This window comes from Balaenoptera physalus (genome assembly GCF_965194825.1).
Source record: "Balaenoptera physalus genome assembly, chromosome: 11".
NCBI classification, from domain to species: domain Eukaryota; kingdom Metazoa; phylum Chordata; class Mammalia; order Artiodactyla; family Balaenopteridae; genus Balaenoptera; species Balaenoptera physalus.
Window position 1 is genome coordinate 75,233,645 of NC_138896.1, and position 17,034 is coordinate 75,250,678.

General features: G+C 54.1%; 1 protein-coding gene across 5 annotated transcripts in view; it reads left to right on the forward strand.

Annotated features, from left to right (window-relative positions):
* PRKCD (protein kinase C delta) overlaps positions 1–14,979 on the forward strand; it is a 32,514-nt gene extending 17,535 nt beyond the window's left edge. For 3 of the 5 annotated variants that reach the window (XR_014251189.1, XR_014251190.1, XR_014251191.1), the window contains 16 exons: positions 835–895; positions 1,068–1,230; positions 1,329–1,360; positions 2,521–2,606; positions 2,863–2,992; positions 3,637–3,737; positions 4,763–4,859; positions 5,040–5,137; positions 5,303–5,476; positions 5,773–5,864; positions 6,430–6,492; positions 7,511–7,649; positions 7,803–7,991; positions 8,587–8,715; positions 10,616–13,631; positions 13,724–14,979. Coding sequence is in view for 2 of the 5 variants with exons in the window: in XM_082414612.1 (XP_082270738.1) it covers positions 835–895; positions 1,068–1,230; positions 1,329–1,360; positions 2,521–2,606; positions 2,863–2,992; positions 3,637–3,737; positions 4,763–4,859; positions 5,040–5,137; positions 5,303–5,476; positions 5,773–5,864; positions 6,430–6,492; positions 7,511–7,649; positions 7,803–7,991; positions 8,587–8,715; positions 10,616–10,774 (1,713 nt within the window). In the remaining 3 variants the exon portion in view is untranslated. Of the gene's footprint in view, positions 1–834; positions 896–1,067; positions 1,231–1,328; positions 1,361–2,520; positions 2,607–2,862; positions 2,993–3,636; positions 3,738–4,762; positions 4,860–5,039; positions 5,138–5,302; positions 5,477–5,772; positions 5,865–6,429; positions 6,493–7,510; positions 7,650–7,802; positions 7,992–8,549; positions 8,716–10,615 lie in introns of those variants that run through there. The other 2 variants (XM_082414612.1, XM_082414613.1) reach the window with 2 other exon arrangements.
* Positions 14,980–17,034: the final 2,055 nt, after the last annotated feature.

Consider the following 17,034-nt stretch of genomic DNA (forward strand, 5'->3'; position numbering starts at 1 on the left):
GGAACACCAGTTATGATCTTCCACAGCAGGGGGGGTCGGGGAGGAGAAGGCTCATGGCCCGCCACTCACCTCCTGAAACCTGGACTCTGCACACACACGTGGCCATATGTCCCTCGTGGCCACAGGATGTCAGCGCTGGCAGGGCATCCCTGCCCCCTGGGGTTACATGTGGGCTCCTGCAGCCAAGATGTCCCCGCCGGGAAAGACCTGTGACCATGGAGACTCTACTCAGCCTCCAGTGAGGGGTGAAGGAACTGGGCCGAGAGAGGTTGACCCAGGGCTGCACCCACCCTTGAAGAATCAGGCAGACTGCTGTTGTGCTCTCTGTCCACCACCCCAAGGGACACTGTCAGTCACCAGGCCCTGGGGGAGCTGAGGGTCTTGCCCTTAGGACGAGCCAGTCTGTGTGAGGAGACTGGAGAGACAGAGCCCCCGACAGAGAGAGGGAGAGAGAGAGAACCAGCACGCTGTGTCAGTATGCGTGTGTCTGTGTGTCTGCGTGTGTGGGGGGATGCCGTGCCTCCATTCTAAGATCCTTGTGAAGCGGGCAGCTGGGGTTGGGGGCGGGGAGTTTCCCTTCCCACTCTGTTCCCGGGGCCATGTGGCCAAGCTGGGTGTGGGCTGGATCCTTTCACTTCCCCAAATGTAATAATACCCCTGGGTGAGGGCTGGGGGCGGGGCTCAGGGGTGGGGCCCTGCCCACTCTGGGCAGACAGGTGTCTGGCTAGGCCGCCGGGACTCCCTGGTCCTTCAGGGACCAACCATGGGGGCGGGTTCTGAGTCTGGCTTGGCCCAGGCCTGCCCTCATTGACTCCCCCACCCTCACCCCTGCAGCTGGACCTGCAACCCCAGGCCAAGGTGTTGATGTCTGTGCAGTATTTCCTGGAAGACATAGGTAAGCCCCTCCTTACCTGGGCTGGGGACGGAGGTTCAGAGGCCAGAGCCAGAACGGAGGTTTAGGGAAGCAGCCTCCATTGGCGCTCTGTCCAGGACTGCCCTGGGAGGGACTGAAGGGGTGTGGCCCCTCCCGTGGGCTGGGGCTGACTTCACTGCTACCCGGCCCCCAGATTGCAAGCAGTCAATGCGGGGTGAAGGCGAGGCCAAGTTCCCAACGATGAACCGCCGTGGAGCCATCAAACAGGCCAAAATTCACTACATCAAGAACCACGAGTTTATCGCCACCTTCTTTGGACAGCCCACTTTCTGCTCTGTGTGCAGAGACTTTGTTTGGTGAGACTGGCTGTATCCTCTGGGGTGGGGTGGGTGAGGGAGGGCCCCCATCCCCGGTGCTTCCCCTCAGTCACCCTGCCTGGGCACTTGTCTTTCAGGGGTCTCAACAAGCAAGGCTACAAATGCAGGCGTAAGTGTCTCCACAGCCCGGTTTGTATGCACATGTGTGTGCACGCATGTGCCTGCGTGCCTTCACAGCGAAGCCTGTGTCCCTGTGTTGGGACGGTGTGTCTGGATGAAGCCTGTGCTTGAGTGTATGCACGTGAGGCTTTCCATGTGGTAGTGTGTGTGTGGATGGCAGCTGCGTCAGTGAGTGCTGGAGCCGGCGTGTCTCTTCCCAGCGCTTCCTGTTCAGTGACATCACGTTGGCGGCCTGAAATAGGCCCCGGTGGAGTATGTACACAGAATCTGCCAGTGCTGCACATCGGGGCTCTTTCCCCCCAGAGAGGCTATTAGACCTCTGCCAGCACATCCCTGGCTGCATGTGTGCTTCTGTTGAGAGCTCTGTGCATCTGGTACTCACGTATGAGCACACCCTTCTCTACGGCCGTCGGTGCATGCATGAGGCAGTGTGGACCGGTGGTGGTGAGCACAGGCTCTGGAGCCAGCCTGCCTGGGTCTGAATCCCAGCTCTACCACTTCCTAGCTGTAGGACCTTAGACAAATTTACTTAACCTCTCTGTGCCTCAATTTCCTCATCTGTAAAATAGGGGCAATAGAGTCATTGTGAAGATCAAATGGGATAAAATATGTAAAGCTGTATTTTAAGTGTGGCTGGTGCCCGGTAAGCATTCTATGTAAGAAGGTTTGTCATTATACATGCTGTGTACGTGTATCTGAGTGCCTTTGTGTTGGGGTGCATCTGTCAGTGTGTGTGTGTGTGTGTGTGTGTGTGGGTGTGGGTGTGGGTGTGTGTGGGTGGGTGGGTGAGAGAGCTTAAGAGCTGTTTGCTGTCCTGAGCCACAAAGAGGGCTCCTCTGCCTCTAGTTCTCTCACTGCCATGCCCCGCTCCCTGCCCACCGGGACTCCTTGAGCCTTTCCTAACCTCCGAGACACCCCCAGATCGACCTGTCCTCCCTGCCCCATCCTTCCCAGACTCCTCCCACAGGGATTGACTGGAGGAGAGAAAAATCAAGCTCTAGGCTGTGGGCTCCGTGTGGTGAGGGTTTGGGCGGTCGGGGAGCACGGGGGCTTTGTGTGGAGGGCAGGACTGGGCCGGGGGGTGCCAGCTCACAGACTCTGCCCCTCCGGGGCCTTCCCGTCCCCCTCCTGGGCCTGGGCCTCCTCAAGAATGCAACGCTGCCATCCACAAGAAATGCATCGACAAGATCATTGGCCGGTGTACGGGCACTGCAGCCAACAGCCGGGACACCATAGTGAGGCCGGGCCCGGGGTAGGGCGGGAGGGATTCGAGCTCTCCCCACCCCTTCCCTGTGGGGTCACCCTTCCTCCCCGTTTTCCTTCTTCCTTCCTTCCCCTGGCTTGGCCCCTGGGATCCCTGGATTTCCCAGTCCCCATGGAGCCCTCTTGGGGATCTTGCCACGCATGGGGTTGGATCAGGGAGAGTTAGGAGGTGAGGAAGGGGCTGGAGCTGGTATGTGATCCTTGACCTGTGACACCCTGCACCCCTAGTTCCAGAAAGAACGTTTCAACATTGACATGCCACACCGGTTCAAGGTTTATAACTACATGAGCCCCACCTTCTGCGACCACTGCGGCAGCCTGCTCTGGGGGCTGGTGAAGCAGGGATTAAAGTGTGAAGGTGCGTGCCGGCCAGGGCGGGGGCTGTGGCGGAAGTGGGAGGGGGGCCCACCCGGACCTTGGAAGCTGAGACCAGCTGAGGCTGCCTTTGCCCCCTCGCTCGGGGACTCTCACATGGGTGAGGCCTCCTGGCCCCTCCCCACTGGCCCGACTGACTCTGCCATTTACTACTGTGTGACCGTCAGAAGGTGGCCCCACCGCTGAGAGCTCCACGCAAGTATAAAACAGGCGTTAGAGTCGGCCCCAAAGAGTCACTGAGGGGAAAGCGGGCGGAAGGTGCTCGGCCAGGGCCCGTCTCACACCAGCTCAGCACGTGCTCCTAGCAGGCCCTCCCCCACCTCAGGCTTCACTGAAACGAGAGACGTCTGGAGGAAAAGTGACTTGCCTAGCTTGTCCCAGACATTTGTTTTTTCTTTTTCTTCTTTAAATAATGAAAGATTTGAGGTGCTCGTGATGGCTTCAGATACATCTTTTTCTAAAGGCAGGAAACCCAGCAGACGCTGCCAAAAGCCCTGCTCTCTCCTGCTCTCTCCTCCATCCCTCCCTGCCCTTGGCTGGGCCTGGGACAAGGGGACAGTTTTCTTGGAGCCTGCTGGCTGCCTGCCTGGCGGGGACCCTGATGGCTCTGCTTCTCTCCCACCCCAGACTGTGGCATGAACGTGCACCATAAGTGCCAGATGAAGGTGGCCAACCTCTGTGGCATCAACCAGAAGCTCTTGGCCGAGGCCTTGAACCAAGTCACCCAGGTGGGCAGGCACTGTGGGAATCCTGGACAGAGGGTGGCAGGGTTGGGGACGAGTCAGGGCTCATGCCCACTCCTGGGGAACTGCAGTGAGGGGCGTTTATACATAAGACCCTACTTCTGGAAGATCCAGTTCAAGGATTGGACATTAGAGGGTGGTGGGCTTGTTCTCCTAAGAAATTAGTTATTCAAGCAGTGCTTTTCCTGAGGGTGAACCTGGATGACTGCAAGGTTGGAACACTTGGAACTAAAGCCTTTATGTGTATATGTTTGTTGTTTTTTTTAAAAAAGAGTTTACCTAAAATCTCTTTTTCCTCCTTTACTTTTTTTTTGTTTAAATTAATTTATTTTTGGCTGTGTTGGGTCTCTGTTGCTGCATGCGGGCTTTCTCTAGTTGTGGCGAGCAGGGGCTACTCTTCGTTGTGGAGCACGGGCTCTAGGCGCAAGGGCTTCAGTAATTGTGGCTCGCGGGCTCTAGAGCACAGGCTCAGTAGTTGTGGCCCATGGGCTTAGATGCTCCACGGAATGTGACATCTTCCTGGACCAGGGTTCGAACCCGTGTGCCCTGGATTGGCAGGTGGATTCTTAACCACCAGGAAAGTCCAGTGTGTATATGTTTTGTGTGTGTGTGTTTGGGTATGGGTGGAGCTTGAAGGAGGCCACAGAACTTTAAGATTCTAGAATCTATCACAAGTGAGAAAAAAAAAACAAGTGAAGGCAAGACAAATAAAAATCTATTGAGTAAGTGGTTGGGAAGTTAGGGTTCAATTTCCAGAACTTTTGTTTGTAATCAGTGCCTTCCAGACCACCGAGGCGTCTCTGTGCCGGAAGTGTGTGTGTGCGCGTGCGCGCTTGTTCACACATGTGTACATGCACGTGTACATGCACGTGCACTGCCTGGGGTCCCGGGCTCTACCCCTGCTGTCACCCATATTGAGGGTGGAGTTACGGATGGTTGGGGTCCCCCCTCTGGGTTGGGAGTTCTGACCATGGTATGACCTCTGGCCCCCCAACCCCTACCCCCTCCAGAGACCTGCCCGGAGGTCGGACTCCGAGACTGCAGAGACTGTTGGGATCTACCAGAATTTTGAGAAGAAGCCAGGAGTCTCTGGAGATGATGTCCCAGGTGAAGCTCTGCCCATTCCTTCCAGGAAAGCCCCTACCCCCCAACACCAGCATGGGACCCAGCCTCTCCACACAGTTGAGTGCAACCGGAAAGGAGGCACCTCTGTGGGGAGGGACCCAGCAGGGGAGGACCACCCTCTGGACATGAGACATGAGTCTGAAGCAGCTGTCTCTCGGGCAGGAACTGGGACCTACGGCAAGATCTGGGAGAGCAGCACCAAGTGCAGCATTGAGAACTTCACCTTCCTCAAGGTCCTGGGCAAAGGCAGCTTCGGGAAGGTGAGGGCCCCATGGCCCTGGGGCAGGCAGCCCAAGGGACCTGGGCTCGGTAGCCAAGGGGCACCTGCTTCCCACCCTCCCTGGGTGCTTCCGGGTTGGGTTGGGCCATGCGCCCTGACCTTTGGTCCGAACCTCCCCTGCTCAGCACCCCTGCCCATCTGTCAGGTGCTGCTCGCAGAGCTGAAGGGCAAAAAAGAATTCTTCGCCATCAAGGCCCTCAAGAAGGACGTGGTTCTGATCGATGATGACGTGGAGTGCACGATGGTGGAGAAGCGGGTGCTGGCGCTCTCCGGGGAGAATCCCTTTCTCACCCATCTCTTCTGCACCTTCCAGACCAAGGTGCCGGCCCGCCCACTATCAGTGCCCCGGCCCACAGCCCCCCTCAGTCGCTCAGGTCAGGGCCATGTCTCCCATTGAGATTCTCCAGGGCAGGGCCCAGTCTTCTTCCTCAGACCACTTAAGGCAAGGCTGAGTGCCCCTTCCTCAGACTCCCCAGGGCAGGGCCGTTCTTCCCCCCTCACATCCGCCAGGGCAGAGTTGCCCCCTGCTTCCTGTTGGGGCTTGCCCCTAGTGGTCCTCAGTGAGGGAGCTTCCTGCCGCTTTCTGTGCCTCTGCTCACCACCCTCCCCCCGCAGGACCACCTGTTCTTTGTGATGGAGTTCCTCAATGGGGGCGATCTGATGTATCACATCCAGGACAAAGGCCGCTTCGAGCTCTACCGTGCCACGTACGCAAGGCCCTGTTGGAGGAAGAGCCCTCTGCCCATCTGCCTTCCATTCCTTCTTCCCTCCCCCTGGTGAAGCCAGCCTGGGCTGGAGCTGGGGTTGGAGAGACTTGGGGTGGCCAGGGCCATCCCCCGCCCCGTGTGGGAAGCTAGGGGTGAGGGGTGAGCTGTGGCTGGGAACACAACCTAGACATGCCAGGTCCTGTCCCCTCCCTGGGCCTCAGCGGGTGGGTGATCCTGCACAATGCAGAACCCAGGTGGGTGGACCCCAAACTAGCATGCACCCCCAGACTGTGTGTGTGTGCACACAGGCATATCTATATAAATGCATACACTCTTAGGATAGAGAATTGTCTCATTTGGAGCTTTTTTCTTCACAATTTTCTCTCTTGCCTTGACTACCAGCCCCTACTTGCCTGATACAAGATGTGCTTGATCAGGACCAGGTTGTCCGTGGAGTTATTTTCAGCATTTCCTGTCCCTGGGGGTGGGGATGAAGACTGAGGGAGAAGCAGGGGCTGCTCACAGACATCTCAGGACACTTGGTGTGTGTGTGTGTGTCATCCAGGTTTTATGCGGCTGAGATAGTCTGTGGACTACAGTTTCTACACCAGAAAGGGATCATTTACAGGTGCGGGGATCGGAAGGTGGGGGGTGTATAGGAGGGGAGGCCCCAACCCCATCATATCCTCTAAATGCTCTGAGTGGATCCCGGTCCAGCTGTGGCCCCATCTCCTCTTGGAGTCGGTCTTTAGTTGGATATTTGCTTAAACCACCTACTCCATTGCTACAATTCCTTGTGGCCCCTTAGCTGAGGCTGGCACAGCTCCAGGGACTGGGAACTCCCTGCCCATACTCGACAGCTTTGGCGGGAGCGTAGCACTGACTGGTATGGGGTCTCCCTCCCTTGGAGCCATCGGTCTCCCTCTGCAGCTGCATCCGAGCACTCTGAGCTTCCACCAACGGGGTCTGGTTTCATAAATTCTCACCCAATAAATGACAGTCCCATCCTGCCATGGATTAATATGTACTCATCCGAAAGGCTGAGGCCGTGCTGTGTGTACTATTGTGGGATGATCCCAAGGTATGTTGCCAAGTGGAAAACCAATCCATGGGACAGTGCATATTGAACGTTAGGGGCCAGGCTTTAAAAGTTGGCGTGAGATGCACATTGTAATGTGCTGTCCGTGCCTGGACTCAGTCTAGGGAGGGCCTGGCAAGCGAGGTTAGTGGAAGATGGGCCTTGTGCTGTTCTGCTTTTCTGGTGCTTGTTACCGTGTGCCTAAGTTATCTACTCAACTACCTACTTAAAATAGACGGGCTCCCTGCCCTTGTGGAGTCTGACAAACCTGAGTCCAGGGCGCTTCCACAGCTGACTAGCTGGGTGACCCTAGGCTAGTGGTACCACCTCGCTGAGCCTCATTTTGGGCTTCAGGAAGTAGGATGGTGTGTGTCCAGCACACAGCACACAGTAGGCGGCTTGCAGGAATCACCTGTGTTTAGCACCTCTTTCCCCTCCTCTTCCTCATTCCCTTGTCCCCTGGAGAGAGTCCTAGGCTTTCCAAGCTGACAATGGGGACATGGGAGGGGACTACGGGGAGGAGGGGAATTGGACCCTAACGACTCCTTTTCCTGTCCCCTCCCCGCAGGGACCTCAAGCTGGACAACGTGATGCTGGACCGGGACGGCCACATCAAGATTGCTGACTTCGGCATGTGCAAGGAGAACATGTTCGGGGACAAACAGGCCAGCACCTTCTGTGGCACCCCTGACTACATCGCCCCCGAGGTGAGTGGCACCCTCCCGGCCCCGCCTCTGGCCGACACCTTGTCTCCACAGGGGGTGGGTGGCGATGTCCGAGCCACAGCCGAGAGGCTGAGGAGGGCTGGCCGGGGCTTGTGCTCCAGGGCCCCCTCAGCTCCAGCACCCCCTCTGCCCCAGATCCTGCAGGGCCTGAAGTACTCGTTCTCCGTGGACTGGTGGTCCTTTGGAGTCCTCCTCTATGAGATGCTCATTGGTCAGTCCCCCTTCCATGGTGACGATGAGGACGAACTCTTCGAGTCCATCCGTGTGGACTCACCGTATTATCCCCGCTGGATCACCAGGGAGTCCAAGGACATCCTGGAGAAGGTAGGAGCCCCTGGGCTGGGCTGGCAGGGGCAGGAGCTGGCAGACGCCAGGTCACGGGAATGCCAGAAGCCTCCTGTCTCAGGGATGGCAGCCTCACCAGTGCTCCGGTCCTAACACATTGGGGGGTCACTCTCCTGCCACGTTCCTGGGACCTCCTGTCTATGTTCCCTGCACTGAATCAGCCTGGCCTGGCAATGATGGGCTTGGGGTCAGAAGACAGATAGACCTTAGGCTAAACTCTGAGTCTATCTCCTTATCTACAAAGTGAGGCCAGAAGAGAACCTTTCTCACAGAGTTTTGGGGAAAAAAACATAAATGTATGATGCCAGGCAGATGGTAAACACCCAGTAAGGGCTCCTGCTTTTACTCACAAGTCCCACCAGCTGAGAGTCCTGGCAGCACCAGTCCACGTCCTGTTTCTCCACCGGACCTGGGACCAGAGGCCAGAGAGGACTTCCCAGCCCCAGAAGCCCTGGGCTGTGACACCAGCCTGGGCTGGACCAGCCTGGGCACCCCTTGGCCTGCTTGGGGGTTTTCTGAGGCTCCCATTTCCTACAGCCCTCGGGTGCTAACCAGGTTACCTGCTGCGTTGCAGCTGCTTGAACGGGATACAACCAGGAGGCTGGGAGTGACAGGGAACATCAAAATCCACCCCTTCTTCAAGACCATCAACTGGGCTCTGCTGGAGAAACGTGCAGTGGAGCCGCCCTTCAAGCCCAGAGTGGTACGTGATCCCACTCCAGTGGGGGCTGCCCACTCGATGTTGTCCCTCACTGCCTTCCGGGGTGGACTCCTCCTGCTTTGCCCTGCCTCTCTCCTGCATCATTCACATGCTCTCCTCCTCTCCCTTCTTCTAGCAAATCTGCTTTCCCAACCTCTTTGGCACACTGAGCCACAGCCTCTATGCTCGTATCCTCACCATCTCTCCTCAGTCAGTCATTCAACAAACACTGGTGACAGTGGATCCAGCCACCCTTTAGCATACGTTCTTTAAAACCCACTGTGTGCAGGGGAGTATGCTTTGGGGATCAGAGTTAAGGCCCCCCTCCCTCCATCTACCCATCTATCCAATCCATTTTCCAAAAAATATCGGAAATGCTGAGTGCCCTCTGGGTGCAGAGCACTGTGCTGGGCTGCATAGCAAAGTGGGAGGCCCAGTCCCAGAGCTAGAGGGGCCCCAGCTCCTCAGAGAGATAGGAAACTTGCACACTGATGGTCATTTATGATAAATGACAGCAGTACAAGACATGTCACAAGGCCACACACAATCAGTTGCCATTGGGAGGGTCTGTGGGCCGGTGCCCAAGATGCAGAGATCGGGGTGGGTCTGAGAGGAAATGGGATGTCGGCAGGGCTGGGGAAGCTCGGTCAGGCCAAGGGCAGATGGGAGGTATTCCAGGTAGAGGAGGGATGGTTTGCATAAAGGCCTAGAATCTAGAGAAGCCGCCAAAGAGCCAGCAGGAGAGCAGAGGCAGGCTGGACTTCTCAGAAGTTGAACTCCGTGGCCCCTCTCTGATCACAGCTCTTCCCTCCCTTCCCCTTTCTCTCCTTTGCTTCCCCTCTTCTGTCAGGACACGCTGTTCCACTGAGCAGCCTGCGTAATGTGTTTGTGTCTTGAAGCCGCAGAGCACTCCCCCATTCCAGGGATCTCAAACTCAGTGCCTCCTGCCCTGGGCACGTCACTACCAGGCCAGGCCAGCTGTAGGAAAATCACACAGCCTGCTTTCAGTGTCTCACTTTTGATAGAAAGAGGGATAGACTGATTTTAAATAACACCAGGCAGCTGATCGGCAGCCCCTGTCAGTGGGAAGTGGGGCCTGTGATGAGCTGGCCAAGCGGGTTTCAGCACCAAGAGTGGGCGGACGTGCCAGGACATGGGCCCAGGGCTGCTCTGCTCTGTCAATTTTCAAAAGAAGCCAGAAACCAGGATTTTTATGTCAAATTGCCCAATTTTAAAATATTGGCTCAAATGCCATTAAAATCCATGGCTAGTCAAAATGGTTGTACCTGCAGCTCAGTTTGGCCTGAGGGCCACCAGCTTAAGACCTCTTTCAATCACCCTTTCATTGTACCTTCAGAAGCAGAGAGTTGGCAAACTTTTCCTGTGAACAGCCTGATAGTAAATATCTTAGGCTTTGCAGGCCAGATAGTCTCAAGGCAGCCATAGACGGTATGTCAGTGAGGGGGTGTGGTTGTGCACAAATAAAACTTTATTTATGGATGCCGAACTTTGAATTTCATTTAATTTTCACGTCATGAAGTGTTATTCTCCTTTTGATTTTTTCCTAAACATTTAAAAATGCAAAAGCCAGCCTTAGCTTGTGGGACCTACAAAAACAGGTGGTGGGTGGGCTTTGACCCAGGGCTGTGGTCTTCTAGAACCCTGCTTGGGTGGATGTCCACCTTTCCTCCTCCAGGCCCCCTGCTGGCTTCCCTCATTCCCTTGGTAACAGCATCCACCTTCCAGAGGAAAGACTCCCTTTTCTGTTCTAAATAAGGGCAGCTCTGGCTTGGCCCAGCCCAACAGGGATTATGGCTCCGGGAATGGGTCCCCAGAATCTCGGGAACCCATTGGAAGGTTGCCCTTTGGGTCCCGCTTACGCACCCCTGCCTTCTGCTTGCAGAGGTCCCCTGGAGACTACAGCAACTTCGACCAGGAGTTCCTGAACGAGAAGCCGCGCCTCTCCTACAGCGACAAGGACCTCATCGACTCCATGGACCAAACAGCATTTGCCGGCTTCTCCTTTGTGAACCCCAAATTCGAGGGGCTCCTGGAAAATTGAGGTTGCCAGACATGTGCCCCCAACCCACCCCAGCCAGGGAGCCTGGGTCAGCCAGCACGGCCTGCTGACCTGGCCCAGGCAGAGCAGGCGGGGCCCCCCACTTCATCGGCACCTGCCTGTCTCCCACGATAAGCAGCAGTGTGATTGTCATAATTTCTGCTGCTGCCTGTCTCCCTCGTACCCCAGAGAGGCCTCAGCTCCTGTCTGGCTGGGCTTTCATGGTACTTCCTCTGTGAATTGGATGTGAATTTGCTTTTCCTCTGCCCTCAGAGGGAAATTGTAAATCCTGTGTTTCATTACTTGAATGTAGTTATCTATTGAAAAAAATATGTAATATATATATATATATATATATATACACGCATATATATATATATATATATATATATATATACACGCATATATATATATATATATATATATATATATATATATATATATATATATAGGCTGTATATATTGCTCAGTAGAGAAAAATGTGGGGGACTGGTGATATGTTGATCTTTTAAAATATATATATATTATATATATGATGCACACCCTCCCCACCTCCCACCACCACCCCCCAAAAAAAAAAAAAAAAAGAAGCACAAGCTGTTTGAACCATCAGGTTCTTTTATTTGTGTGTCTAAATAAACACCAACTGATACCGACCTGGCTGTCGGGACACGTTTCTCCCAGGAAGCTGGTGGCTGCTGCTCCCGCTTCTGGCAGCTCTGTCTTGGAAGTTAAACTGAGCTGTTAGCTGCAGATGCAGACCCCTGGGCTTTCATGCAAATGTGTTTGTATTTATGGGTTTCCTCTGGCTCCAGGGCCGTGGGCCAAAAACAGAAAACTTTTCTGGGTGGCTGAGGGAGCCCCAGGTGTGTCTGTGGGGTGATGGGAGGAGGTGGGACCAGCTGCAGAGAGTCTATCTCAGAAGAGTGAGGGGCGAGCGCTGAAAAGCAGGACAGTGCAAGGTCTGGCTGGGAGACGTGAGCAAAGTCGTCGAGGCCAGCCCAGACTGGGGAGGAGGACGGGAGAGGAAGGAAATACAGCTCAGGCTTCAGACAGCACTGGATTCAAATCGCAGAGTAGCCAAAAGATACGGCTTTTAAGATGTCACTTAATCATTTGAAACCTCCGTTTCCTCATCTGTAAAATGGGGACAAAGCAAGGCGGTACTCGGTGTAACTCCTCATCTCATGTTTGTCCCCGCCCTTGCCACAGAGGAGTCTGTGTCTGAGTTCTAGAATCTATATCCCAGGAGCTCTTTCCTACCTGGGGACAGGGAGGGGAGCAGGGTAGGAGAAAAAAGTGAGAAAATGCCGAGTGGCCGGGTTGAGGTTGAGAGACTTGCTCAGTGTGCCCGTGTGCAGCGAGGAAACTGGTGGCAGCCGGTGTCCCCCTGAGCGTGCATCTCTCTGTCCCCACCACTTCAACACCCGCTCTCGGCTTCCTGTTTCGTCCTCTCCACCTCTCTCTGGGCACAGGCCTCAGGCAGGGCCCTCCCTCCAGCCCCTCTGGTCCAGCCCCCGGCCCTCGTCCCTGGTGGTGAGCGAGGTGCCCCCAGCGCCCGATTGGCTGGCCCTGGCAGCCAAGCAGCTGACTTCCAGCAAGTTCATTTTTCTGGGCTGAGGTACAAGTTTCCACAGCTGGAGAGGAGCCGGATGAGGGGGGGCTGGTGCTGCGGGGATTGGGGGCCGAACCCTCCCCAGAGAGACCTAAGTGTCCCCCTGTCTTCTCCACCTGCCATCCTCTCGGGAAACACTTGAATCCCTGCTCTGTGTCCAGCAGTGAAAGCCCCAGAAGTGGGGCTTTGTCCCCTTGGGCTCACAGGTGGGGGAGACAGCGTGACATGGGCTGTGCTGGGGAATGCTGGGGCTGTGAGAGCCCAGAGGAGGAGCCTGGGGACCCCCGTTCCCTACTTCTGTTGCACAGGCCCCAGAAGCCCCCGGGGTGGTCCAGAGTGTGTTTAGAACAGAACTACAGTTGGTGAGTGAATTCAGAGCCTCTCCCATGGTCCTGCAGCTCCAAGGCAGAGCCATGCAGCCAGAGCCCGTTTCCTCCTGTGTGGGCTGGGAGACTAAGTCGTTTTTCAGCCAGAGGCTGTGGAGGGTGGCGGGAAGAATGGAAGTGTGAGTTCTACTCTGCTACCCACACACTGTAACCACCACGAGTTTCTTCCTTAGGCCTCAGTTCCTCATCTGTAAAACGGGACCATTACTCCCTACTGGCTCTTGGAGCTCCCGGCTCTGGGGAACCCCTCAGAGACTGATGCTCGGTACCCCATGGGGCTGGGCAAAGCCTGGGGGACGGGGAAGCAGCTGCCAGGGATGCTGCCAAACTGCCTGGGAAGCTGTGCAGCTCAAGGCCTGTTCCAGAGTTGCGTAGGCACCAGGCCTGACGGGTGGCCCAGGAAATGCCTCTCGTGGTGGGCCCGGAGCCACGCTTTCACTGGGATCTGGGGGTCTGGAAGGCGGCCCTCCACCTGCCAGGTAGGTGTGTAGGCAGAGCAGCGAGCTTGGCCTCCACCTGAAATGTGTACCAGGCCTCACACTCAGAGCCGAGCAAACACAGATGCAGGAGGGCCTGGGGGCAGGAGCAGGGCTCTGCTGTCAGATACCCCTGGTTTCAAACCCTGCATGTCCCTGGTTGTGTGACCTCAGTGAGTGACAACTTCCCGGAGCTCCAGTTTCCTTTACTGTAAAATGGGGATGCAGGCAGACTTCATTTTACTGCACTTCGCTATACTACGCTTTGCAGACATCACGTTCTTTACAAATTGAAGGTTTGTGGCAACCCTGCGTGGAGCAAGTCGATCGGCACCATTTCTCCAACGGCATTTGCTCACTTTGTGCTTCTGTGTCACATTTTGGTAATTCTCTCAATATTTCAAATTTCAAGTTATTATTATATTTGTAATGGTGATCAGTGATGTCTGATGTTACTATTGTAATTGTTTTGCAGCACCACAAACTGTGCCCATATAAGAACTTAATCTGAACTTCCCTGGTAGTCCAGTGGTTAGGACTCCGCGCTTCCACTGCAAGGGACATGGGTTCAATCCCTGGTCAGGGAACTGAGATTCCACATGCCGCATAGCGCAGCCAAGAAAAACGCAAAAAGATAAGAATCCACCTGCCAATGCAGGGGACACGGGTTTGAGCCCTGGTCCGGGAAGATCCCACATGCCGCGGAGCAACTAAGCCCGTGTGCCACAACTACTGAGCCTGCGCTCTAGAGCCTGCAAGCCACAACTACTCTAGAGCCCACGTGCCACAACTACTGAAGCCCATGCACCTAGAGTCGGTGCTCCACAATAAGAGAAACCACCGCAATGAGAAGCCTGCACACCGCAACAAAGAGTAGCTCCTACTCGCTACAACTAGAGAAAGCCTGCGCACAGCAACGAAGACCCAACGCAACCAAGATAAATAAATAAATTTATTTTTTAAAAAAGGAAATACATTTCACAAGGCTATAGCTGCCACACATAGTGATTCCTCTGATGGATCTGAAAATTGAAAACCTTTTGGAAAAGATTTACCATTCTAGATGTCATTAAGACATTTGTGATCCATGGAAAGAGGTCAAAATAACATTAAGAAGAGTTTGGAAGAAGTTGATTCCAACCATCATGGATGACTTTGAGGGGTTCAGGACTTCAGTGGAGGAAGTCACTGCAGATGTGATGGAAATAGCAGAAGAACCAGAGTTAGAAGTAGAGCCTGAAGATGTAACTGAATTGCTGCAATCTCATGATAAAACTTTTAACGAACGAGGAATTGCTTCTTATGAATGAACAAAGAAAGTGGTTTCTTGGGATGGAATCTACTCCTGGTGAAGATGCTTTGAAGATTATTGAAATGACAACAAAGGATTTAGAATATTACATAAACATAGTTGATAAAGCAGTGGCAGGGCTTGAGAGGATTGACTCCAATTTTGGAAGAACTTCTACTGTGAGTAAAATGCTATCAAACAGCACTGTGTACTATAGAGAAATCATTCATGAAAGGAAGAGTCATTTGATATGGCAAACTTCATTTTTGTGTTATTTTAAGAAATTGTCACAGCTTCCTGAATCTTCAAGCAACCACCACCTTGATCAGTCAGCAGCCATCAACATCGAGGCAAGACCTTCCACCAGCAAAAAGATTACAACTTGCTGAAGGCTCAGATGATGGTTAGCATTTTTTAGCAATAAAGTACTTTTTAATTAAGGTATGTACATTGTTTTTTAAGACCTAATGTTATTGCACTTAATAGATTACAGTATAGTGTAAACATAACTTTTATATGTACTGGGAAACCCAAAATTTTTTGTGACTCATGCTTTATTTCGGTGGTCTGGAACCGAACTTGTAATATTTCCGAGGTATGCATGTAACTATGCTGATGCTTGTGGACTAGGATGATTTCTGTAAGTGCATCCCACGGTCTCAGGACACAGTAGATGCTTAGTAAACAGCAGCCACTGTGACCCCATCCCCTCAAGGGGATGAAACATGCTCAGGATAGCGGGACTGTCAGCTGCACATTGGAACCCGTGGGCCTTTTGACCAGACTACAGGAGGGCACCTTGGCAGTTTCAATTAAAACCTAAAATGCGGGAATTCCCTGGCGGTCCAGTGGTTAGTACTCTGCGCTTCCACTGCAGGGGGCACAGGTTCGATCCCTGGTCTGGGAACTAAGACCCTGCAAGCCATGTGGCGTGGAATGAATGAATGAATGAATGAATCCTAAAATGCACCCACCCCATGACCCAGCAATCCCTCTTCCCAAGCAGAGCTACCCAGAGGAGTCTCACCCACAGGCCCCAGGAGGCTGGCCCAGGATGCCCACCACCTCATGGATTAATTGGGAAAAAATGGAAGCAAGCAGAACACCCAGCACCTGGGGAGGTGGTTAAATCCTTTCCTGATGTGGGAAGTGGTGCAGGGCCAAGGAATCAAGATGAGCAAGTTAGAGAACCAAAACTTCAGAGTGATTCCACCCTGTGGTTCCATGTGCCAGCTCGTGAGGGCACCCAAAGGTGGAATGAAGAATGAATGAGTGAATGAGTGAATGAATGCATGGGCTGCGCAGACCACAATCCCTTTAAGGCAGTGGCTCTCACAGTCAGCATGCAAAGCATACTGATAAAACACATCCTTTATGCCAAGTTCTAGCCAGCAGGTCTCAGCCCTGACTGTACATAGGAATCCGATGCCCAGGCTGCCCCGCGTCTAGTTCTAGGTGATCTCTGGAAGGGACCCCACATTAGTATTGCTAAAGCGCCCCACAGTCCAGCGGGCACCAGGATTAAGAGCCAGTTGGTTGAGATCTGGGAATCTGCATTTCGCCCAGTCGTCCTGGTGGAGCAAGGAGATGCGGCTGTGAGAGGGCCACACCCTGGAAGGTGAAGTCGCCAGCCAGTACCGCCCAGCCCCTGTGCGTGGAAGGCTCCACCGCTGGACCCTGGGACCCCTGCGTGAGCGCCCAGCACAGGCGGAAGATCGGTGGGCCCTAGAGGCACAAGGGAGGGAGCCTGCGGCGGCCCCGGGAAGCTACAGCGCCCTCTGGTGGCCGGCGGGCTTGCAGGCCCAGGGAGGACCGTTTTGTGCCAGGTACAGTGCTCGGTTCCTAACCCACCTCCCGTCATTAGTCCCTGGGGAAATATTCCAGCAAGGAGGTGCCCGAGGACCATTTTGAAGAGATTCAGAGATGTGGAGGTTACACATCTAGACAGCTCCCCTGGCATTAAGAGGGTCTCTGGGCTGCCCCAAATCTCAACCCCATTCCTTAGCATCCATCACACAATTAGAATCCCATTTCCCCAATTTCTTCCTTACTAAGGTGTGAATGACTGATATGAGCTCCCCTCCCCCTGCTCTGGGGACATGGGTAAGGAGTCGGTAAAACAAGGGTGGCTGCCAATCCTGCCTTGTGACATTAGAAGCGACAGGTGACCAAACCCCAGGAACTCAGAAGTCAATGTCCTCCAGCTGGCAAGTGGCATTGGCCCACTGTCCCAGCTGAGGGTTGGGACATGGTTCAAGAGCAAGACAGCTGTGGCCAGCCACAGACCTTTAGAAACCTGCCATCAATAGTATTGGCAAAACCTCTCTGAGCCACTTCCTGGATTTAAATCATGAGTTGAGAAAAAATTAAGCCAATTAGACCCACTTTGCATCAATGATAAGTTCAAAATAACTCATTTCACAAAATGCTTGCATTCCATTAAAAATGGATCTTGTTAGCTTAATTGTTCTTGAGCACTCTGTTTGGAAACAAGG